Source organism: Hesperophylax consimilis, chromosome 15 (assembly GCF_061612785.1).
Source record: "Hesperophylax consimilis isolate HC1 chromosome 15, BYU_Hcon_1.0, whole genome shotgun sequence".
In the NCBI taxonomy this organism is placed as follows: domain Eukaryota; kingdom Metazoa; phylum Arthropoda; class Insecta; order Trichoptera; family Limnephilidae; genus Hesperophylax; species Hesperophylax consimilis.
The window spans coordinates 14,376,703-14,402,593 of record NC_142850.1 but is presented as its reverse complement, the minus strand read 5'-3'; the positions used below and the strand labels follow the sequence as shown (position 1 = coordinate 14,402,593).

The window sequence follows — 25,891 nt, the reverse complement described above, 5'->3', positions numbered from 1 at the left end:
TCGGTTATAGTTTTATTGTATAATGTGGAAAATTAAGTTATTTATAAAGTGATCGAAAAACATTTAAATATTTGTGCCTGAACATCCACAATATAAACTAAAAGGCACTTTTTGGCCATGTTTTTTTCTTGCATAAATCAAAACAGGCGGATGGTGTTAAGCGGGAATTTAAACCTTATCGCCATCTACGTAAGGGGTGTTATTGATAGAGGTTCGATTTAAAATATTCCACGATGTAGTGCATCGCCTTAACAGTTCTAACTTGTCAGCGAAAGATTTTCACCACTTTGTATGAATGTGACAAATATTTATTTGAATAAGAATTATTTAAAATGAACAGTTTTGAGGCTTCTTCCTTCGTGGCTCCCCTGAGACTTCTTGCGGCATACAGTTTGATAGACACTGATCGAGACTAAGCTAATGAACCACAAAAATTATTGAAATATTTGTCATCCACAGTTTAGCTCACATTAACATTTCACTAAGGCAGTAAGTATATAATCAAGTGCTGATCTCAAACTGTCCTCTCACCTTGCTAGGACTGGGAGAAGGGCTGTGCTGACTGAGGCCCAAGGCGAGGGCGGGATCCCCCGGGTAAGGGGAGGGGCGGCCCTGCAGCTCGGCCAGCAGACACTCCTTGTGGATGTCAGACTTGATGAAGCGGGGGTAGCTGTCGAACTTCATCAGGTTTAGAATCTGCTTCTGGGCCTTAGGGTCAAATAATACATACACTATAAATAACTCAAATATAATATATGCGGAAGGGGCACTGTAGGTCAACAGAAGAGATATAGAAGCAATCTCGGTTAAGGAGAGAGCTGCATGTCACAATGTCATAGGAGACCAAAGGGTCTTTTACCTCAGCAATAGAGTAAAATATTTATGATTTTTTTGCCATACAATAGTTATTGTCAATCGTTGAAATTTCTGAAATAATTCTTAAACTTATCGCAGTAAGCACTAATGGGAGGGTTTTGTTTTACTGCCTGTCCGTTTCTTTCACGTAAAGTAAAAATAAAATCGAAAAGTTCAACCAGCGCTGGATGCGTTCACCCAAAAATTCCAGAAACAATAACACCCTTATTTATAGATACATAGTTAAATAAAAAATGTTATAGATTTTAATTGGTTTGCCAGATGTTGGTCGTCAATACATACATAAAACTGTTACCTGAAGGCAAAATTAAAAGCCAATATTGATAACCTTGCATACAGAATGCAATGTTATAGTTTTTTTAAATAAATAAAAATGACAAATTTTTTTTCTCAAGAAATTAGGCGGGTAGTATCTGTACACTGCCGTTACTTTTTTGCGTGAAAATGTTTTCGTTCTTCACTGGGCATAATTTATGATTTTCTGCTTAGCTTACTTTTTAAAGCACTTCAAGATCTACACGACGACGCGAGAATCTTATTTGACCCTTCTCCCCACTCGATGATGTAAGCTCAACAACAAGCACAGGACAATGATCTATTTATAGAAAATAAACGGCACTTGGCGCCACAACCCTTGGGCCATGAGATATATACATAAGGATTTGGTCACAACAAAAGCATTTCATCACTAACTCTGATCTAACTAATACTTAAGGTATGAGAGCATTTATAAATGAATTTTTACATTAAAATATATACCCCGTCTTGGGTGGCAATAATTTAAATAAAAATGTTACCTGAAGGAAGAGATCTGGCGGTGCTGCAGCCAGTCTCTCCATCGCCAACTGCCTCGCGTGCGCGTCCACGTTCACCGGCTCCGGAGCACCCTCGGCCAGGTGGCGAGCGTGCACTTGGTGCGCGAGTGCCGGGCGAGCGGCGGTCTGGGCGCGCGCGTACCGCTCGCACGCCGTCCAGAAGCGGATGTTCTCAGCGCTGAACTCGCGCTCAAGGAAAGCGGACAGCGCGTGTACGCCTCGCGGGTCGGACAGCAGGCGCTCCAGCGAGGAGGCCCAGCACGCGGGCCCATTGGACTGGTCTTCAAGGGAGGCTCCGCCCTCAGCCTCGCACTGCTGCAAACAAAACCATAGTTCATCTTTTATTTAAAAATAGTATAACACAATAAAATCATAAGGCGCTCATCTCACTAGGGCATTCCTATTTCGAGATGTGCAGCTTTACAATTATAGTAAATATAAAAATTTATAGAAACTCAATATGTATATAAACCAAAATGATTACAAAAAAAGCACTACAGTTATTCAAACTAAGTTTGCTGGGCAGTACGTTTTTAGTTGGCAATAATAACAGTCTACTGTAAACTAAATAGGTATTACAAAGTATTTGTGTTGGTTTATCAGCCATAATCACAGGGTGACCATACTGACAATGACAAGAGGAATATAGTATGAATAATTATACAAATGATAATAAAAATAGCTAATTAATAACACATTAGTAATAATGAGCAAACGGTAATATGTAAATATTAGTAAGTAAATAGTAATATTCCTATGTAATAATTATTCCTTGACTTGCAACAGTAAATACACCCCTGATTACATTTGTATTATTTTTTTGTCAGCTTTTGTTATTAGAGAGAATACAAAGGGTTTCTGATGAAATTATTCACAAAATATATTTTTGTCCCAACTGTTTTTCTTTGTATCATTACAAAAGGTTTTACAGATATTCTTGCTAAACATTTTAATAGGAGAGCAGAGCGAATTTTTTTTCGAGGGCAAGAGATGTGTTTTTTTTATGAAACCACGATAATTAAAAATCGACCTCAAAAAAAAATGCGAAATGAAATTGAGTTTGGGTTGAGAAAAATAAGTTTTAACTGCTGATGGTTCACATTGAGAATCAAATTATTTCCAAAAACGATTTTTTCCAAAAGTAACGCCAATATTCGACATTGTTGCTATGGAAGTTGCCATTGTCTAAGAAAATATGCCGAGAGATTTTTCACTCCCAATAATGTGTACAGGGCATTATTAAAAGGTTTAACCTTATAATTATGCGTTGTTTTATTTACCCATCGATAAAAAAACCTGATAATGTAATCAATTCACGTGTGTTTTCGGAGATCACAATAGAGGCGTAGTGACGTAATGTTTCATCAGTTTTCCTATAACTCGCAAAGGTTATTTACGAATAAATTATGAATCAGTGCAAGGGGGTTACAGAGAATAGATAACGCGGGGAAAACCTTGAGTTAAAATAATTCTGTAATCCCGAAAAGTTGTTTATAATAAACAGAACAGGAGAACCTCGAAATTGAACAGATATGTAAAGGCCTAAAGTTAACTTATCAATTTCAGTTTACCTTGGACAATTTATTGGCAATGATACGCCTTGTCTTCCATAACCCTTGAAATGCCAAACACACGTATTAAACTGGTATCGCAAATAAAACATCATTCATTTGGCGTAGTAAGTCAAGAGTCAAGTTTTCACGCTTTAACACTTCCAAGGTGCTAAGGCCAATCTATACACGGAGAAAACTTACTGATATCAAACATTGCTAATTTATTAAGAATCTCTTAAAATTATTCGTATTCCGGTTAAAAACGGGACTGCAAGCCTTTAACGAATAAACGGACATGTTTTCTTAATAAACTATCAGTAAAAAACAAGAACGTATTATCATTATTTGAAGACTTGGGTTCGGATTTTAGAGCCCATAAGAATGATGATTTTTCCAGAAATGCATGTTTTTTTGTACAACTTTCGGTTCAAACAAGTAATCTGTTTTACTGTTATTAATAATATATCTTTGAGGAGGGCGCTCCCGAACATAGCGATGTCGGAAAACGTGTTCATAAAAATTCTAATATTTCCCCATTTTCTCGTTGTGTACTGTCAGGAAAAATGTAGGTGCATGAACACGTGTTCCGATATATTCAGAGTGTACTAAAATGTTATTAGCAAACGGCTTGCTATCCCGTTTTAACAAGATTTTAATAAATCAGCAATACTCATTTTGCTCCGTGTACAAAGAAGAGTGTATATAGCGGGCGGGCGGGCGGAAAGCAGCTGGATGTGACGGAGTTTTCAAAACAAATGCACTCGAATTTGCACCATAAAATGTATGTATGTTATGTATGTATATAAATGGAGTACTGAGAATGAATATGATATTTTATCCACGATTTTATTATTAAAAAACTTAAAAAATTTAAGAATAAAGCCATACGCTGGGTGCCCCCAAATGGTGAAGGGTAACCCAACTCCACAAATCCCCTTATTAAAAAACCACACCTTAAGTCTCGCGGAAACATTTTAAGCGGCTATTCCCACCCATGAAAACGCGTCCATAAATTGCCTCGCCCGGTACGACGAAAACGTACGTACCACATATAAAAAACCTAAACAAATCCTTTGTAAAGTTTAACCTCCCCATATTGCAGCCATGTCCCTGTGTAAATAATTTTTCACATACAACCAAATAAAGTAATTTTTCAACAACCACTATTTTAAAATCATGATGAAAGAGAAGGGGCGTTTTTGGCCCGGAGCTCTGTATGCCAATATTTCAAGAAGTCAAAAAGTCAATTTTAATTTAAAGGGTAAAACGGCACAGTTGAGTTATAGTATAATAGGATTAAATGGCACAATAGAAAAAGATTAACATCAATTTATGATGGAACGTCGATCTTTTTAGGGAAAAGTGGCATTATGTTTACCTTGGTGTACATATCATGTTCCGAGTTGGCCAGACTGCCAGGGCGGCGCGCAGTATGGGGCCGCTGCTGCAGGGCCCGCCCAGAGCCTCCAGCCCACCGCCCGAAAGGAGATCCGCCCGACCCCTGGAACAAAACAAAAATAACGTTAATATACACAAATTTTACTATGCATGTACCTCATGAAACATTGATAAATGCAAAATTTATTATTCAAAGTTAGAAAGTTTCTCCTATAGGAGGGTTAGGGACTACTTGATTAGGTTAAGCCGCATTTACACCACGCGTTTGACACTGTTATTATGGTTGGTCGTGTTTCGACACTCCAGAGTGAAAGATACACTTATACCCTTCTTGCCCTGGCAGGATGTAGGAGTGTTGGAAAGTCTGGTCTGCGGGACGAAGGAGTGTTGGGAGGTCTAGCCTACAAGACGAAGAAGTGTTGGGAGGTCTAGCCTGCAGGACGAAGGAGCGGTGCGAGGTATAGCTTGCAACATAGCCTATTGCGTTGGGAGGTCTAGCATGCAGAACGAAGAGTGTTGGGAGGTCTAGCATACAGGACGAAGAAGTGAAGGGAGGTCTATCCTGCGGGACGTTGGGAGTCTAAGCTTACGTGGTTAGATGGTGTGGAGGCCAATACCGCAGCTTTGGGCACAAGAAAATGGAACGAAACAGCAGGAGACCGGCAAGAGAAATGTTTCCTGGAGGGTGTATGCATGGTCCCACTTGTTCCAGGCAGTTGGGATTCTTATGCCGTATAAATATATGCTTATATGTCCACGACCGATGATCATGATAATCAAGTTTATTTTAATCCATAACAACTACATGAATATGATGTAATAAATCAAATACATTTAAAAAAGATAATATCGACAAGGTTAATTAGTTGTACCTATCAAATGCAAGATTAGATAATATTTCATCTCATCATTATAGTCGATTGAAACATTAATTTTAATATTTGACAACTGATAATTTACATCCACGAGATGATGATGACCTCATCTACGAAACCAAAGCCTAACGATACATTTTCCCAGAATAATCAAAGATTACAATCATACTTTGCAAAGGAATACTAGAATAATAATAAAGCTCAAAAGAGCCGACACGAATGCGCCACGAAGCTTTCCAATTAACCTCTTGATAGATTATAGGCGTACCGCTGATAGCTCCATTGTGGCCTCTCTCTCTCTCTCTCTCCCGTGAAAGAGATGTAACAACGGAGCACTCAACAGCAGGATTGCACACCAAATGTTGCCAAGTATTTCAATACGATGAAATGCAATCAAATAACTATGAAATTATTGTTATTACAGCAATAAATTCATTTAGCTTTGTGAGAAGTTGTATTTTATACAACGAAGCTTGCCAATTATCGTCTCGATAGATTATAGGCGTACCACTGAAAGCTCCATTGTAGTCTCTCACTCTATCCCATAAATGACGCATATAACAGAAAGAGTTGTGAAAACGGAACTCTTAAGACGAGACAATACCTTAAAATAAAGTCAGAATCATAACGACGTAAGTGAAGCCGCCGCGTACAAAAATATGCGACGCGCGGCCCTGGTGTATTGGATAGACCTGCAGTTGAATTTGTCCTATCAAATCTCTAAAATAAAGTGGAAATCTAAAAGACATAAGTGATGGGATCGTAATGGACGGACATACGGACGACTTTGCTCTAGCAGGCCTAGAAAATCGATCTTTCCGTGGGGTTTATTTGAATTATTTCTGATGAACGTATTACCAAAATTGCAAATGTTTCTAGAGGGATCCCTCGGTAAGTTACTAACTACACGTCTAGAAAAATAAAATATAGTTCTTACCGCTAATTTTATAGTTGAAAAAAGTTTTATAATATTTTCAAACCGTTTTACATAAAATATTTTAATGATAAAGTCCTGCTTTTAATAATCTTAAATATAAATAACTTACATCCGTAGAGATCCCACTAGAAACATTTAAAAATTTAGTAATACGTTCCCCAGAAATAATTAAAATGTGAACGTCTTATGTCGCCTTAACAACAGGACAGCACATCAAAAAATGTTGCGAGGTTTAATTTCAAGAATACGAGAAGACGCAATAAAATAGCATTGTGAGAAGTTTTATTTGACAAAATTATTACTAGCGCATATCCGTGAAAAATCATGGGGTGGTCTGATAAATCAGTTCCATTTTTTTTATTTCCATTTAAAAATGTAGATGCCAAAAATATAGGAAAAATTAGTTGCAAGATGATATTGTTAATTCTGAAATGGAAATATGATATATGACGCTAAATAAATAGGTCCCCAATGGTCGAGTGGTGTAATATGCCTGTCCCGGTAAGATCCTGGGTTCAATTCCGAGTTGTGACCGTTATCTTTTCATTTTTCTGTGTCTTGTTCTGTTTCATGTTTCCACCAAACAACTCGGTCTTGGTACACACTCCTTGCCTCATTCGCATTCATATATCGTCTCATACGAACTCTTCTATTGTTCTGACTCTTGACATGGCCTGACTCAAGTATCTGATTCACTTGGTCGTGCCATGTCTTCTCGGGCGTCCCCGACTTCTGCTACCATTCACATTTGCATCGTATATTCTCCTCCTTTCTTCGCTCATTCGCTCTACATGCCCAAACCATCTAAGCGTCCCTTTCTTGATCTTACTCATTACGCTTACATCGCCTTGCACTCTTTGCGGATCTCCACATTCCTCACACGATCATACATGGTTTTACCACACATACGTCTCAGGGATCTCATTTCAACAGCATTCAATCTACTTTCATCCTTTCTTTGCCAGTTCCATGCCTCACTTCCATACATCAAGGTAGGTACCAGCACTCCGTTGTGGACTGCTAACTTTGCTTCTTTGGACAATTTTTCTTATGACGTTAAGTTAAAATTAATTAAATAGGAGGTTTGCAATAAAAATGAAATATTTCAATCTCTTCTCAAATATTTAGATGCTTTCAGTATGCCTAAGCTAACAAGTGATTGACGTCAAAGTATAATTAATTAATGGGGAAGTTGGTTCATATAGCTTAAGCCCTCCCAATTATGTAGCTCTCGAAACAATGCTGCCGAACCTGCTATAACTAAAAAGATCCAGATTTGATTAGGTAATAAAAAGAATTTTGTGAAATTTTTTATCTCTTATTCGTATCTTCTTAAATAGTGGCAAAACCTGACTAAATTAAACACACAACTTTTTTAAATATTGTGGATTTAATTATTGTGTTTATTGACTATAATGATGAAATGTAAATGAAATTAACTTTTAACGCAATCTACAAATTTAAGTACGCAGTCGTAGAGCAACGTTTTTTCAAATGCTAAAAATATATAAAAATAATTTTGAAAAAATCAACGCGTTTTTTTAAACTATAATTTGATTAATCTAAATGAATTGGTGCATTTTATGAATACCAAAAAATATGCTTTAGATAAATTGAAGGTTTTCCTATCGTTTCGCTTGATTAGAATACAAATAAAAATATAAATTACTCAATAAAAAATATAAATGTAAACTACCAAAATATATTTTTTTCAATATTTCAGTATGAACGCGTAAAGGAAACATCTTTAAAAAAATACAGTATGATAGCTAAGATTATCTGTGACAGTTTCACTTGATTAACTTTTTTGCTTTCTTATAAAATTATTTACAAAATAAATAAAAATCCGTTTTTTGCTTGAAATCAAACGTTTCTAGACTCCGTTTGTCAAGCGATTTTAATGCCTATTACACCGTATACCAAGAATATACACATTTTTGGCTTGTAGCTTCCTCTTAATGACTAGCTGAACCCTGCCACGCGTTGCTGTTGCTCCGTTGCTTTTAGGTTCAACAGATGGAGCCGTTTTTTTTCAATAAGCATGTTAGTCCAAAATGTCCGCTGTTTTAAAAAAAAGCATGTTTTTCTAACAGATGGCGCTGTTTTTTTTAAAAAATAACATGTTTTCCCCTGTAACAGGTGACATCTAATTAATATAGGTATATAAGAACACACTTATTCGAATGCAACGTTGTATCAAAATTTCAAAGCAACAGGTAAAGAACTTTCGGAACTTTAAGATTTTGTACAAACGAACATTTACATTTTTTCTATTCTTATTGGTTTGACTGAGGATTGAACCCTCCTCCCCAGGGACTGGAGTCAACCGCGCTAACAACTGAGCCAAATCTCGACATTTATTTAGTTTACTAAATGCTCTAATGTGAGTGCCACCAAAAGTTGATAAAAGTACATTGTCATCTACGAGTCTATTTGGCGAGTTTCAGCGCGATCGGATGTCGTGAAGTGGGTCAATTTCCACTTCCAAGATTTGAATTAATTCATTCACGAAAAAAAAAAATTAAAATAAATGTATTAAAAATATTGTTAAAATCTCGGGCAAAGCCGGGTAGTAAGTAGTAAGTAGTTATTACTTGAATCTAATAAAAGTAGGTAGGTATAGCTTATGAAGATAACAATATTGTTTATTAACGAGGTGTGCTACAATAATAATAGTGGTCTAATAAATCAATATAACGTTTCCATTGAAGATCGCCGATATAGATATTATATTATTAGTTATTAGGTATCTCCGATTATTTACAAAAACACACTTAAGCTGTTAATATTGCATTTTTACACACACTTTTCGAGTAACACTATTCAAATAATGGCATGGAAAGAGGAAATATAACGATTATAAACAATATAATTTCATTGTGCGACATTTTGCAATTATCAATAATATTTTAACACAAAATTGATTTTATTGCTATTTTCAAAATTGGAACCGCTTTGTTGAGATTTTCGTGATATTTCGTAATGATTTCATTTTAAACTAGTTGTTTTTTGTCCCCGACGTTTTAACACAGAATTTTCAATTACACAGAAATCAGACGTAGTGTGCAAAATTTAATCAACCTCAAAATAAAACGACAAAGCACCTACTATTTATTTGGTGAACAGTAGAAACTTGCCTAATGCAAATAGCTGATTTAATAATTATACAATATAAAAAAATAAAATAAAAATACACAGATCTAGGAAATGAGATAAAAAGAATTTGGCATTCTCAAACTATAAAAATATTACCGTTTGTTATTTCGGCTACTGGCATTATACCTAGCTCACTCATTAAAAATTTAGGCGTATTAGATCTACCAAAAAATGTATATATAAAGATGCATAAGTCGGTCATTTTGAATACATGTAGGATAACGAAAGATTTTTTAAATATTTATGTTGAGGGATCAGTAGGATTTATAGGCCCTGTTAGGAGTTCTACCGAGCCGAACCCTCTGATATGAAAATATCTGAAGTCGGTGAATTATTTTCCCATTTGATCTCTGGTGAGTTGACGTGTTGTTTTTTATTGTTTTGTATTTATTTTGCTTATATAATGCACTTGCATAATGTTGATTGACTAGATGATCATTTGTGGAAAAGTGTGTGGAAGGGTTTAGTTTTTCCTATGGGGAAGATTTAACCCGGACATAAAATCGAAAAAGAAAAATTGTAATCAAAACTGTACATTTAAAAAATTAAAAAGAATAGGTGCCATAGTTCCACTGGTTCCAGTGTTATCAGCCACGCGACAATTAAAACATGCCAATTTAAGATAAATTCTGTGTAAATACTTAAGGTAATGGCACCATAAAATATATCTTTTAAGAAATATGTCTGTCTGAACTTTTGAAAATCCCAGATTAAAACGTTTACATTTACTTAAGCGCCTTATCTGTTGCGTCACGTGAAAAACATAAAAATGCACTTGTAGCAGTCACAATAAGTTAACAGTTACCTTAAAAGAAGATGATTTGTCAAAACAACCATCGAACCTAACACAACTTTTTTAAAAATTAAATATTTGCGTGATTGCTTCACACGATTCCCAACAGCTATTGTCCGGAGCCAGTGAGAAAGTAACATCCCCAATAATTGGGGTGTATTGGGGATGCTGAAGGAATGGGGATGGGAAGGAGATTGGAAAAACAAAGGCTGGGACTTCAGATCTGATCACCAAACACACCAAAAACTCCACAGACTCCTTTTTCACTCCACTTTTCCTCAGGGCCTCCTGTGTGGAGTCAATGTAAAAAAGCACAGAATGTCTTGAAATAATTTCCATCTATGTCATCTTTGGGGGTCTTTTTGAGGAGAAAATGATTTTGAAGGTTGTTGTAGGTTATTTGGCCAATGAAGGAAACTTGAACAAGCTAGATGTTATACAGAATAGAGCTATGAGATGTATACTAGGAAAAGGAAAAGCAAGGACGCAAGCATAGATCAAATGAGAGAACAGCTAAATTGGATTTCTATAAAAAAGAGACTATTATTTAATGTGTTAATTTTTGTACATAAAATCATGAACAACCAAATGTGAAAATATTTTAAGGATGAAATTGTTTTTAATAGAGATGTTCATAATTACGAAACCAGAAATGTAAATAGGATTAGATTGCCACATATGAAAAAAACAAAATCACAGAACTGCCTAATGTACAAAGGACTAAAAATGTATGATGAAATGCCTGAAAGTCTGAAGAATGAATGTATTTAAAAAGAAATGTTATATTTATTGTAAAAATATGTAAAATTACAAAATGAAATATGATCTTGTTTATATTAGTTTATATTCAAATGTATAAACTAACTCAATAAATAATTTAAAAAAAGGTGGGAGGAAACACAGAGAACGGCAAATCGTTCCGCAGCCGAGCTGTTGAACTCAAAAACGACCCTTTCTCAGGTGACAAACTGTCTTCGGACTATGCACCGGTGCCGGCTAAGGCCATTTCAAGCTACATTTCGATTCCCAATAGCGATCTTTCACCGGAGCCTAATACTACTACCAGTGCAGAACGTCTTGGGACTGTTGGAAAATACGGGATAAATTAACTCGACATTACAGAATGATACGTTTAGCTGGTAATGAAAACACGCACTTCAAAACTAGTTTCCCTCATCGCGCAGAAATCCGGTATATTATCATCGATTATAAATAGCATAAAGAGTAAAATGAAAGTTAAGTGCCCGGTGTACTTAGTAACTAGTCTCCAAGTACGTTGCACTGCCAAGTAATTGCAAACTTCTACCGCTGATCGAGCTCCTAGTTGCTATTCAAGTCAGTAAAGCAGATTAATCAATAATTGCACTGATTGAAATGAGGATTAGCGATGGGCATAATCGAAACATTCGATTAAGCTGAAATAACCAAAACATTCGATTAAGCTGAAATAACCAAAACAATCGATTAAGAACCTTTATATTATTTATTTATTAACGGACATCGTCCAAATTACAAAATAATAACACGAGTATAGTAAAATGAAAAATACAGGAGTAGACAAAGGTACATGAAAGCAAAGACATAAGGCAGATATAATATAAGAAAATAAAGTGACAAGTCGAATCAAGTCAAGACTACGCCGTGGATCAGGACCACATGACACTTATAATATTCCGTCACTTGTTTAGCGACTGGGAAAAATCATTCAGACTTATCCCAAAAAAGTTAAGGTTTTGACTTGAGTTGACCAGTCTACACATTCTGGACAGTGGTGAATAATATCCACGATTATCGAACGATTCGACTACACTGACCTAATCGAAAGTTAAATCGATTTAATCGCACAGACACGGAGGACAATGCAATTTACGTTTAATAATAATATTCATAAAATAAACAAAGTCATAATTTCGGAGATGACGTCGATCTTTTTTGTGGTAAATTTCGATTTTAGAATTGAAAAGTCAACACAATCGGAATACTGACAGAATTTCAATCGAATATGTTTAGAATGGAAACTTTCGAAATCCACATGAATCGATTAACACATCTGCACTGATGATGAGCACTGTAATGCTGTCCGAAACGTTGGCTAAATAAGGAGGAGCGCAACACGGTATAATACCCCAAAAATAAATCACGATAATACTTTTGGCCGTGTCAAATCATTTACATATTATATGATTCGATAATTTTTTTAATCGAAATAGTTTATGTTAATGTCTTCTTCTTCTAGTGCTCTCCTCCACCTAAGGTTGGCATCACCAGATACATTTTCACCGTGCAGGCTTCAGCCCGGAATAACTTGATTATTGTAAAAGTCGATAATTTAAAAAAGGACATCTCGATTACGTCCATCACTATTTCAAGATAGAATCGTAAAAGGCAGCGGGATAGAATAATTTATTATGATACCCATAGATACATTATTCCGATAGACGGAGCATTTGCCAAGTTTCTCGGTGAACTAGTGTGGGGCACTGACGGTTATGGCCAGGGCAAGAACTGGTGGGGATGTTAGACGTCGATCATCGACATTCAGTCAACTCAAAGTAGGAACTATCGATAGCCGATGATGTGCTTGTGTCGCAGAATTGAAACAATTAAATAGGTACCTCACAGCAACTTAAAATAAACAAACATGTCATTAAAGGCATAAAAGTAATTTAACTTTGCACAATATGTACTTTGTGAAACTGTCGACGGAAACAATAAGTATTTTATATATACATATATAATAAGTGTGCAAATAATGACACATCGAGAATGAAGTAATTGAGGTAAGTGACTAAACTAAATAATTCCAGGTATAAAATGAATAGATGCAGTTGAAGTACATCTACAATAATAATAACATGCCAACCGGTTTCGTCGCAACACATAGAAGGCACAGTTTTATCAAAACTGGTTGGTATGTGCAGAGAAATAAAGTGGAAAATAAACATAGAAAATCAGGCAAGAACATTGTGTAATCTGTCAGCAGTATCGTCGCACAATAAATAAAAAAAAAACTTAAAGATTCTTGCTAAGAAAATAATAAATACTGAACAAATAGGTATGTATGATGAACGATAAAGGTGAACATATCCCCAGACGCTGTTACGCGTTCATCTCCTTATTCGCATGAAAATTAATGGAGATTTGATTGAACAAGGTAAAAAGGTAATGGAATTACTTCGAAAAACGAGTTTTTGTCTAACTAGAATACGAGAAATCTACACAATAAAATGCTTAACCCTTTCGGACCGTGTATACATACAAAAATACATACATTTAACATTTTTCTTCCTTATCTAGAGAGAAAAAAATCGCGGTTTTCGTTATTCGATTGCCGGTATTTTTTATTGGATTTAAGTCACCAGTTTTTTATACATATTTTGAAACGTGATTTATATATTTTGTATAATCCTTTTTAATTGATTAAATTGTTAGAATTTTGTATACAGTGTACGATTTGTCATTTTATGTTAAACACGCCCTGAGACCCATCAAATGAAATTAGCAATAATTACTAAACTATTAAAAAAAAAACACCAAACATTTTAAAAGAACTGTCGATTATTGTTATCAAGCATCAAAAATGTTTTATCATTGTTAGTTTTAATTCAGGTCTGAAAGGGTTTTAAACCAAAATAAATATTAATCGGGTTTCTACTCTAACCTCTCGTTGATAACGTGGGAAAATCTTAGTGGAATATCTGTGCAATAGTTTAAAAGATCTTTCTTTGATATTCATTTGTACGAATTTACTAAAGTATTTCGTTTATTTGTTCTCTTCTTATTGCTTTGTACGATAATTTGTATGTTTTTTTTTAAATTTTTTATCCCAGTACCACTGAATCAATGGGTTAAAAAAGATAACTTTAAAGTTTATTGTAGTAAAGTACACTCAAAGTAAAATTACTCAACAGAGTTATAGAAATTACGGTTATAATTATAATAGTGGCATTTAATGGCGTAGTTTAGTGTCATTTCACTTCAAGTGCGCTTTACTATAAGACACTTAAAAAAGGTAATTTTGTATTAGTGGTCATGTTCTTAAAATTATTCCTACAGTGAGCCTTACGGAATACAGATCTAATATTATAACACTAAATAAACTGTTTATACAAAGTGATGACAAAACTTAGAATAACAATAACAGAAGGACAGGACAAAATAAGAACATTAAAAATAAAACATAATATAAAACAGGAGGCAGTTTGTGCTTAGAAATGAGAATCTTCTGAGCAGACATTTTGAAAAGGTAGAATAATCAGGCAACTGAAACCAAACAATTACCGGAAGTTTTAGAATATGGCTTATCATATAATATTGAAAAGAAGTTAAGATTTATGTAATTATTATTAAGAATAATATTTTACAACGCTATGCATTTACTTGTATAGCAGTTTACAAGAAATAATATAATTTTAACAAGAAGTCTCTTCTAAATTCGATCGATTAATTCGAAACAAACTTCGACGATTGCATTGTTTTTGGGATCGGAATAATTTTCAATTATACCACTGCAGTTGTAACCTCTCCCTCTTTTTCATTAACGATTATTTTAAAAGAAAGATTTGTCACAGCGCAGCGGCACACAGTGGGCTGAAAATCGCCTTTCATAGATATAGAGACTTGAATTTTCAAGGGTATTTTTTTGGCTAGAAATGGATTCTGCTGATCATTACTATGCTATAAAATTTCGTACGAAGCAATTGTTTGTACAAATGAAGGAGTTATCATTTTTTTAAGAAAGGCTTGCAGTGTAAATAAAATATTGTAAACTAGACAAAGCATACTCATATGTAAAGCATTTAAGCATTAAAATGAATCATCAACATAAAAAAGGTTTTTTTGAAGTGAAACTTCTTTACGCGCGTCATGCAATTTCGAGGACCGGAGTAAAACCGACTCATGACCGAAACGAAAATGCGGGTACCCCCACCACCGATTAAAGTTCATTTGATCTAGTCAAAGTTTTGAAGTAACATATAAATGCTTCTTAGCTCATCCCGACAACTGGCGTTGGTGGTGTAATGGTCAGCATAGTTGCCTTCCAAGCAGTTGATCCGAGTTCGATTCTCGGCCATCGCACATTATTTTTTTGTTTTTAACGCCTTTTTCATTCAATATCTTATTTTTTAGTAGGTCAGAACATTTTTTAAAAGAAAATAATATTGCAAAATAATAAAAACACTTATCTCACTGTGATAAAACATTACTCCGCTAGAGCGCGCTTTGCGTTATTGTGTTGGATTAAAATTATTATCTAATCCGTATATTATGATAATTGTATTACATTTATTTAATTAATTTATTTATTTTGATAATATGTAATAATTTACAGAAAAAAAAATTAAAACTATCTCCCTCTGATAAAATATCCGTTCGCTAGAGCGCACTACGCGATCTTGTGTGGGATTCTATTTCTGTACATTGTACATTATTTTTAAAAATATATTATATTTTGGGTGTGATGTAGGTAACATTATAAAACATAACAAGCTCTCATATTTTCAGAACCTACATAATATAATCAATTTATGCGGCTTTGCTTACAGTTGGTGCTCAACGTGGTTGGCTTTCAATCAGTTAAGCGAGGTTCGATTCTCGGCTGTGGCATTTTTGAAGTGAAACCTTGTTGAGGTGGGGGAGCCGCTCACGAACGTTCTCTCTCTTCTCTTCTTTCCTCTCTCTCAGACACCAGCGAACTGCGCCACGCCAAGCATCAGCTGAAACTAGAAGTTTCACTTCTGTCTTGCGTAGGCTTGACACACCCACTTTTTTTTTTTTTACTTGAGGATTTAAAAAAAATAATTGCAAGTTGCGCCACAATACGAAGTATGTCAAAAAATACAAATAAATAGTAGTATGTCTGTGTGTAAGGATAGAATGGCCAACCTTATGATTCCAGAGATAGCTTCATTTTTAATGTCAGGGCCATACAAATTTTTCTTAAAAAATGATAACTCCTTCATTTGTACACGCAATTGCTTCGTACGAAATTTTATAGCATAGTAATGATCAGCAGAATCCATTTCTAGCCAAAAAAATACCCATGAAAATTCAAGTCTCTATGTCTATGAAATGCGATTTTCAGCCCACTGTGCGGCAGGACGTAATATTTAAATGCTAAGTTTATAATAATTCTCATCCTTCATTGTATGTAGGCGGGCTTGATTCATGATTGCACTTTGTGAATATCAATGAAAACACATCCTAGGATGATGCAGGTATTATGATAATTTCGACTACTACGAATTATGCTCAACTCCAGTTACCAAAAGATAAAACAAATTTGTCAACTGGTGTAATAAATAATAATGCAAAAATTCTTGTTGATTATTTTTGTATTCTTCATACAGGAGGCTCTGAGGTTTCGCAAAGAATAATTAATCAATATTTAAATATTTATTCTCTTCTACAACAAGCCTACACGTAAAAAGGTGTCTTGTTTTAAGTTTTTCATTTGCGAATTGTCGCAAAATAACATAACCCCTTTGACATTAAGCACCACCATGCCTATCAAGAATTCGTTTTGACAGCACCAACATATTTTTATGCGCGTGCAGTAAGCTATGCATTATCATTCATAATATGATTTTGCAGAAATGTTTGTGCACATAAAGAAACTGTGGGTAGGTACCTAATTCAGACACAATTTCTTAATAACTGGTATTTCTCATAGAATTATTTTTAATACCTATTGAATTTATTTATATGCATACTTGTCATATCGATTGTCGTACAAAGGTGGGAGTAATGGTTTGCGGCAATTTCTTCTTTCAATCCGTATTTATAATAATTATGAGAGTAAATGTTTGAATAAAATTGACTTCTAATTAAGGAAAATAATGCATTTGGTAAAGTAAAAAGGGTAGCTCGTTCAAAAGGTTTTGTGATTTAACGGTGAAGAATCGTGCGAATGTTTTATAGTGGCGTCCGAAATTCAAAGCTTCTCTCGTCACGAGTGAAACAAATAAGGATTGTTAATCCGGATTTTGTATTGTAAGAAATCCGGATTTACTGATATGAAATACTGTTAATTTATTAAAAAATCAGGTCAAATTATTAATTTTCTTGTTATAAATGGGATTGCAGGCCTATAACGAATGAATTGAAAGAGTTCCTAACAAAGTATCAGTCAAAAGCGAATGTTTTCATGTTCATAAAAAAACTGATCCTGATATTGTCGCATTCCGTCATGATATGTATTAGGAAAAGAACACGGTTTCTCGATATATTCTGAATGTCTAATATTTTATCAGAAAGCTGGCATGCTGTCACTTTTTTAACGGGATAATTTCTCAGTGTATTCCCTAGGAACAAAGCGTTGCATATGATTAACATTCCGCAAGGATCACGGGATTCTTTTCTGATGCTATTCCGAGATGTTCCTCTTCAGTAAAAGGAAGTACACATAGGAATATAGGCTCTAAGAACGGGACGTGACTCGTATTGCCTTAAACGTGATAGCGGCCCGTTGTTAACAAAGTGGAGGCGTACTCTAAGATAAATCTTCGCATGACAATAAAATAGAGATTAATGACCGGCTCCACCGGAGAAACAAAGATTATTCGATGCCCAAAGGGGAGATTCTAAACTATATTAGTTAAAGAGCGTCCAGAAACGGGTAATAAATCTAAAACTGGTGGTGAAGTCGATAAGGCTGAAATTCGCGTGCGAATGTTAAACGGCCTATAATGAAATAAATACTAACCTATAAGTTGAAATGATAATGATGCCATGTTTACCATAAATCACATTTTCGCATGACACCATAATGCATGTTTTGACAATTCGTTATGGATTGTTTTACGAGTTATGGCTTGGATTTATTAAATATTTATTTTGTCAAAGAAAGTTGATTAACGGTTTGGTATGGTTCATTGGATCAAAGAGTTATAATTCATACAATTCTAACGAAATCACGAAACCCTTACGAAAATGGCGATAAGGTTGAAATTCCCGCTTTACCGACCGCCTGTTTTGATTTATGAAAAAAAAACATGGCTAAAATGCATATTTTATTTTATATTGTGAAGTTCAGACACAAATGATATTGAAATATTTTCTGATCACATTCTAAATAAAAAATTACCACAATATATAATAAAATCACAACAGAAAAAGGGTTCTTTACACTTCAAAGCATTTTTTGAGCAAAAAAGATTTACCACTAAATAAATGTTTACGCCTTTATTAAATTATCTAAGAATAAAGCGACTTGTTTCCTGAGAGATATTAATTACATTTTTATTAGATAGAATCATGAAAAATAACCTTGAAGTATATTAATGTCAACAAAACCATTTGGGAGATGCAAAATGGAATTAATTAAGGCCCAACATTTTGGCGAGATCAAAATCTGAACATGACTGGAACTCGTAATGGAATGAATTATTGTTGACAAAGAATAAACGAGAGACCACTTACGATAGCGTGATTTCTTCAAATGTAATTTTATTACAAAAATTAATTAATTAATATTAATACTAGAAATACATAATTTTTTTTTTTAAAAGGTTGATGTTTCGAAAAAAATAACAACAAAAAAAGCTTTTTTGAGACAGGTGATCGACGCGAAGAAGCAATTTCAACATATTAGCGGTCAGATCAATGAGAATGTGAGCATGTGACCACTGCTAATATTTATTTACAGTTAGCACACGACCTAAAACATAATCTGCGGTTGTTCGCTCCTAGTAAGATCCCATGTTTCTTATTTCGAAAGATCAGATACCAACAATGGAGATTTTTGCAGTCACCTTGCATTACATCATCCTTGTTGTTATGATAATGGCCGAGAGAAATGTTTATTCATAGTTCACAGAGTGTTGGAAGGACAATCACAATATTACAAGTGTACAAATATATCGACACCTGGGCTCCTTATTTTCATATTTATAAATAAAATAAAACAACTCAGCAGATCTTGCATCTTTGATACCAGGTAACAAGATTCATTCATTGCTTAAATAGATCTATTGAAAGAAATTAAAAGATATCAATAAACTGAAACTCAAATTGAAGTTATACTTGTCAGGAACAATAAACTAAATAATTGCTTGTTTTTCCCTTTCTTTATATTTATTATTAGTCTATATTCGTCTCTACTTTATTTAGTTGTTTCTAATTACTCTCTTAATTGCTCAGTATTTAGTATGTAACAGAATCCTGTACACCTTTACATATAGATAATCGAGAAGTTTCAATTGTTCCTATACGAGTATAGGAACAATTCAGGAACAATTGAAACTTTACCTATTGCATAATGTTATTCTTATTTTCTTTATAATTAGTTTAACTCGCTCACCAAGCACAAGAACCAGTTTCTTCATAGGTGAGATTGCAATTATAAATATATTTTGTACCGATATGTATTTCATATAACACCACTGTACCCACTTATATCTAAATTTAAAAAAATAAAAATAAAACTGTTAAATATTAATTAACTGTTACTCCAAAAAAATATAGAAAATAGCAACAGAATATATCTAAAAATCGTTGGTAATCATAATCAGTCTGTTAGTTTTGGATAAACTGGCAACCTTAGTTTTGTTTTTAAATTTGGAACAGCTTTGATCACTTTTTATCACATCAGGTAAATCGTTAAATGGCTTAGGGCCTAGGTATACGTAATGTTGTGCAGATGTCGGTTGCATCTTACGTTTTTTAGGACTTGAACTTCGCGTTCAGGAATGGGATCTTTTCTTGTTAAAAATACCAAACTTTTGCATCATAAATGTAGAAGTAAAACCCAGTATGGCACTGTCATCTACAAAACTTCCTTTCAATGGATATGTTTTCACTGTGATGCGAAGGGATTGGGACACAATGAGTAGGTTGGTACCCACTCGTATTAACATTAACACAGCATATTGTATGTCAGGAAGTTGATACGAACTCCCATTGTCTCGTTAAAACCGACACAAGCAGTAACCGATGCTTTTCCTTAGCCACAGGACGACCTCAACTATACAAATTTATAGGATTATATTAGATTTTAACAAACTAGTCTTTAAACTTTAGTCAAACTTTTATAACAGAATGATAAAAACCAAAATTCTGTAGTAGATAAAAAGTCATTGCGGTTTTCATGTTACCAACATTTTAAATATTGCTTTTCAAACAATTTTTTCCAATGAAATACAGAATTACAAATTTCGTACATCTAGCAATAATAATTGTTGGCAATTGCAGAAATATGAATGTGCGAAGCAGCGAAAACTCTCGAACGGTGAGCTCTGATTTTTTTCTATAAATTTTTTTAAATTATTATTAACAATCATTTTGGAAACTTCATTTCCATTTCATGAGCCAAGATTTTTTAAATCAAAACTCAACGGCAGAAAACAAGCAAAGTATGTTTTTATTCAACTCCAGGCATTTTCTTTTCCTGTGTTCAGTATAAACGTAGAATAAAAATAATGTTATCATAATATTATTTGTCCTTAGTTCAGGTTACTGAATGAATATTGGAGAAAATTAAATCAACTTGTTAATTACGTATCCTCTCCCTCTGATGTGGTGTGTAAGATGTCTAATGCTAAGTATACATTATACATACGGGAGCCGAACTGCCAAAAGGAACAAAGCTACCGCAAATGGCGAGAAACGCCGCTTGCAGTTGATTCCTTCCTTTCCCGTAATTCGTGGCTCGTTTCGCGTTTAAGTTCGCAAATGTGTATGTACCATAAGATATCTCAGCTGTTTTCATGTTTTTATGTTTGTTTATGATTTTTTTCTGTATGTTACATGAATTTTATGTGGAAACTTCGAATATTAATGCAACATGTAAAATGTAATTATTTATATAAAACTTTAAAACTGTTTGTTTCTACAAAAGGTACACTAAAATAAAATAAAATACAAACAAATTATATTAAAACGTATTCTGAATAAAAATAAAACGTTTAATGATGATGATGATGATTGTGTGTAATGTGTTAGATTAGTGATAGAATTAATAAAAACAGTTTAGTGGAAACATTTTCACTGACGGTTCACATGATTAAGCAGATTATACAGAAATCATAACGCCGTTGAATCGCCTTGTGGGAACTTCGAAATAAAAATATAAACACGAGTAAAATACAACAATCGAACGATTACTGACGATTTCTAAAATTCAAATAAAGAGAACTTTTCAATTTTAAAACATATTTTTTATGTTCGATATCGCAAGAGTCCTAATGGGGTATTTTCACTAACTATGAATACCGTTCAATATGTGTAAAAGATTTAGGACGGGTTGTCTCAAAGAATTTGAACAATTCATCAATTTTCAATATTAATTTTCAAGTTCTGTAAAGATTCTATTCAAGTTCTGTCATTATATCATCATTGGCCAGTTGTTTAACGTAAATATTTTCATTGATATTGATTTAAAAAACGATTTAAAATCGCACATTTCTAAAATGTATTCGCCAACATAAAAATATCTTTGTTATCGACATTTTTTTCGAGAATAAAAAATGGGAAAAATACAATATTGATCGGAATCAGTAGGACTATGACATCCACGATTTTAAGGATGTTGTGAGGGTGTAGGAAATGTGGAGGGAAATGTAATGGGGAAAGAAAAAGGTTGGGTTTATCCGCCCATTCAGATCTGCCCACTAAATTTAGTCAGACATTTCGAGTAACGTATCGATTCTGCAAACGAACGAATGAAGATGTTAATATTTTGTTTTTGCGCTTATTTTATATGTGATTACCGCACAATAGTCCCAAATGCTCCCAACCCCAACCGTCTAAAGCTAGCAACACCAAGGCATCCCTGTTATGTTGTGGAGGTTGAAAGTAGTGGGGAAGGGAAGAGGAAGGTGAGAAAGAACCAGATCTGATCACCAGCCACTCTGGAATGAACCGCCTAAATACTATAATATGTATATTATTTTTAATGAATGTATTGTGAAATAACATAAATCATTTATTTTACAGGACTTGTGGGCCCAGGCAGACATTCTCCTGCCACAGACCGCCTTCTGTGTAGAAGAGTTAAAATTCGTGGATGTATGTATTTTTGGATAAGAATCTGATTTTTTTTATATCTAGAGTACAGCGTCACCTATCGGGTTCAATTATACATATATTATATATTTCAAGCTGGAACCAACCATACACATTTATAAATTTCATTGAGATCGGTTAGGCGATTTCGGGATTAGCGCGTAAACAAGTGATTTTTATATAAAAGATTTATTCTAGAAAATATCTATGTTTCCTATATTAGCATCTGCAAAATATATGGATTTTTTTTAGGTACCCACGCCCTATCCCTGAACGTTTTTTTACATAAAAAAACGGTTCCATGATATTTCATCAAAATGAAAATTCAACACACCTTTAAAAAGTGATATAAAGTCATTAAAAGTGATGAAACAAAAACTAGGTTTAATAGCTACATATGTAACCTATTTAACCTAGTTTTTGTTTCATCACTTTTCATGACTTTACATCACTTGTTGGAGGTGTGTTTAATTGTCATTTTGATGACATACTTGTTTCATCACTTTTCATAACTTTACATCACTTGTTGGAGGTGTGTTTAATTGTCATTTTGATGACATACTTGTTTCATCACTTTTCATGACTTTACATCACTTGTTGGAGGTGTGTTTAGTTGTCATTTTGATGACATACTTGTTTCATCACTTTTCATGACTTTACATCACTTGTTGGAGGTTTGTTTAATTGTCATTTTGATGACATACTTGTTTCATCACTTTTCATAACTTTACATCACTTGTTGGAGGTGTGTTTAATTGTCATTTTGATGACATACTTGTTTCATCACTTTTCATGACTTTACATCACTTGTTGGAGGTGTGTTTAGTTGTCATTTTGATGACATACTTGTTTCATCACTTTTCATGACTTTACATCACTTGTTGGAGGTGTGTTTAATTGTCATTTTGATGACATACCCGGTCACCCAAAAAAACATCCATTTCAAATTCTACTTGAAAAAGCAGTCACGAAGATCGAATTAAAATTGAAAAGAGATTGACCAATAATAAAATAAATATATTACACAACATTTTGCCCAAATATTTAGTTCAATGTTCACTAAGGCATGACAAAAATGCAAAACTTAAAAATTGACCACTTTCGTACTGTAAAATAACCACAACATTACAATCAGATTAGAAACTCTATGTATTAGTAAACAATAATTGTAATTATTGTTGTGATTTCAAATGTGTGGGTATCGTACATCCGCCGAATTATTTCACACTACAATAATATCAAACACGAACTGCCGGTGATTCAGTATCTGCCATGCATATCAATGTACTTCCGAAGCTAAACCAACATTACAATACATTTTTTTTTATTAAAAACCTTAATTTCGGTTGTTGGTGCATGGGGGTAAGCTTGTAATGTGAAATATTCCTGGATAATTCGTAACATTATTTTCATCAACCAAATTTCAATTTTGAAAATTGGAATTACTTATCGTGTTCGACAAGCGATATAGGTACCAAAATTATTTTATGAATTAATAATTTTTTTTTTGGAATGACTTAATGAGTAAAACCTCAAATTGTAATATTATTTAATTATTGAAGACAATGTTAGCGATTCCTAAAAGAAAATTTGAAACAGAAAAATCAGAAAAAGATACGGTCACATCTAGGACTCGAACCCAGTACCCTTGTCTTGCCGGGGCACCGCTTTACCAACTGAGCTAATGGGACCCTATCTCCTTCGGTCACATTTAACCGTATAATACTTCGAATAAGAACTACCAACATTGTCATTGGGTCCTGGGTTCGAGTACTAGATGTGAATTGTTTCAAATTTTCGTTTAGGAACTCGCTAATTTTGTCCTCAATGATTAATAATTCTTTATTCGAAAAGCGTATTTGTTTTGTTCAAATGTTTGACAGATGCTTATATGAATTAAGAGTGAAGATACGTTACTGAGACAACGCGCGTGGTTTCAATGACCTAAGTCCAATGGACATACTTTAACGGCCCATTCATTTACATATTCTTGAATGGTTATCCATTTTATAACCGGTGCTAAATTATTTGTTTGGTTAGTATGAATATAACGTGTCTTGTATTTTTATAATATCATTAGACAGGTGTCGTAATTTTTCAAGTTTCCTAACATAGTCCAGTCAATGGGGGATAAAAAAGGGCTCCACCTTGCAAAAGGTTAGGTAGTAGCGATTTTCACATATGTTGTTAAGATTGGGACTCTAAAGAAAAAAAAAAGTTTTCGACCTTGGGGGGGTCGAGCTCGATCCGACATCTTGGATTGAAGGTGCCAAAATTTGGTTTTTTCAAAATAATTATGAAGTGGTTGATTTAACAAACAAATTGCTGAAGACAAACTTAAAAACAACTAAATTACCTACATTTTTTGTAGAAAGTTTTTTTTTGTAAGTCTAATAGGTAACGAGTTACAGCGGTTGAAAGAAGAAAATTTTGACAAAAAATTGTAAAACTCCAGTTTTCTTGATAAATTTTGTACTAACATATTACACAATATCATTTTAACGTATTTCTACGTTACAATATACTTATATAGCATCATCCGTGTTGCTCGATGACGTTGATTTGTTATAGTGGGATCCTAGTCTACAGCTGACTTGGCAACACTGATTGAGTCCTGGTTACAGGACGTTGCCTGGATGCTCATGTCTGCAGATGTTCTTTTCGATGAAACAATGCCAGTTCAAGTTTCACAAGAACGATTTTTAGCCAATGAAAATAACAAAGTCCGTCTGATTTCGATGCTTACAAAGCAATATTATACAGGATGATTTTACAGTTAAGCAGGCTGAAGAAGATGATGATGAGTTGATTGTCAGTACTGCGATTTCCTTGTGTTCATCATATGACGCTGTTTTCATTATTGGCGAAGACGTTGATCTCCTAGTTCTGCTGACAGCATATGTACCACCCAAAATTAGTATATATCTTCGCAAACCTGGGAGAGGCAAAACTTTTGAAAGACTGTATTCCGCGAATAGTGTGAAATACAAAGAGGCGGCTGAGAATATTCTGTTTCTTCATGCCTTTAGCGGCTGCGATACAACATCGTCCTTCTTCAACCAAGGAAAAACAAAATTTTGTTCGCTTGTGCAAAACGACACAAGACTCAATGCCATGATAGGAATCTTCAAACAACATGATGCAACACCAGAAGACATAGCAGTTGCAGGAACACGCTTTCTTGTTGCTTTGTACGGGGGTGACATGGATAAGGAAACCTTGGAAGAAGTCCACTACAAACGTTTAGCAAAGTCGACAACAAAAAGCAAATTCAATCTTGCCTCTTTACCACCAACGAACGACGCTGCACGGTACCATGCATTTAAAACGTACCATCAAGTCCAAAAATGGTATGGAATCCAAAAAAATCCAGAAAACTGGGGCTGGAAACGTGACACCAACGGGCTTGTTTCAGTAAGAATGACAAAGAAACCAGCACCCGAGACTTTATTAAAATTTATTTCATGCAATTGTAAAAAAGGATG

At 34.2% G+C, this 25,891-nt stretch overlaps 1 protein-coding gene across 2 annotated transcripts in view; it reads right to left on the bottom strand.

Annotated features, from left to right (window-relative positions):
- The window catches only part of loco (regulator of G protein signaling family member locomotion defects), a 147,891-nt gene that overhangs the window by 11,339 nt on the left and 110,661 nt on the right, over positions 1-25,891 (bottom strand). For both annotated transcript variants that reach the window (XM_089640234.1, XM_089640233.1), the window contains exons 3-5: positions 4,623-4,745; positions 1,674-2,006; positions 532-708 (exon numbers count right to left, since the gene is read on the bottom strand). In XM_089640234.1, coding sequence (XP_089496360.1) covers positions 532-708; positions 1,674-2,006; positions 4,623-4,745 — 633 coding nt within the window. The remainder of the gene's footprint in view (positions 1-531; positions 709-1,673; positions 2,007-4,622; positions 4,746-25,891) is intronic.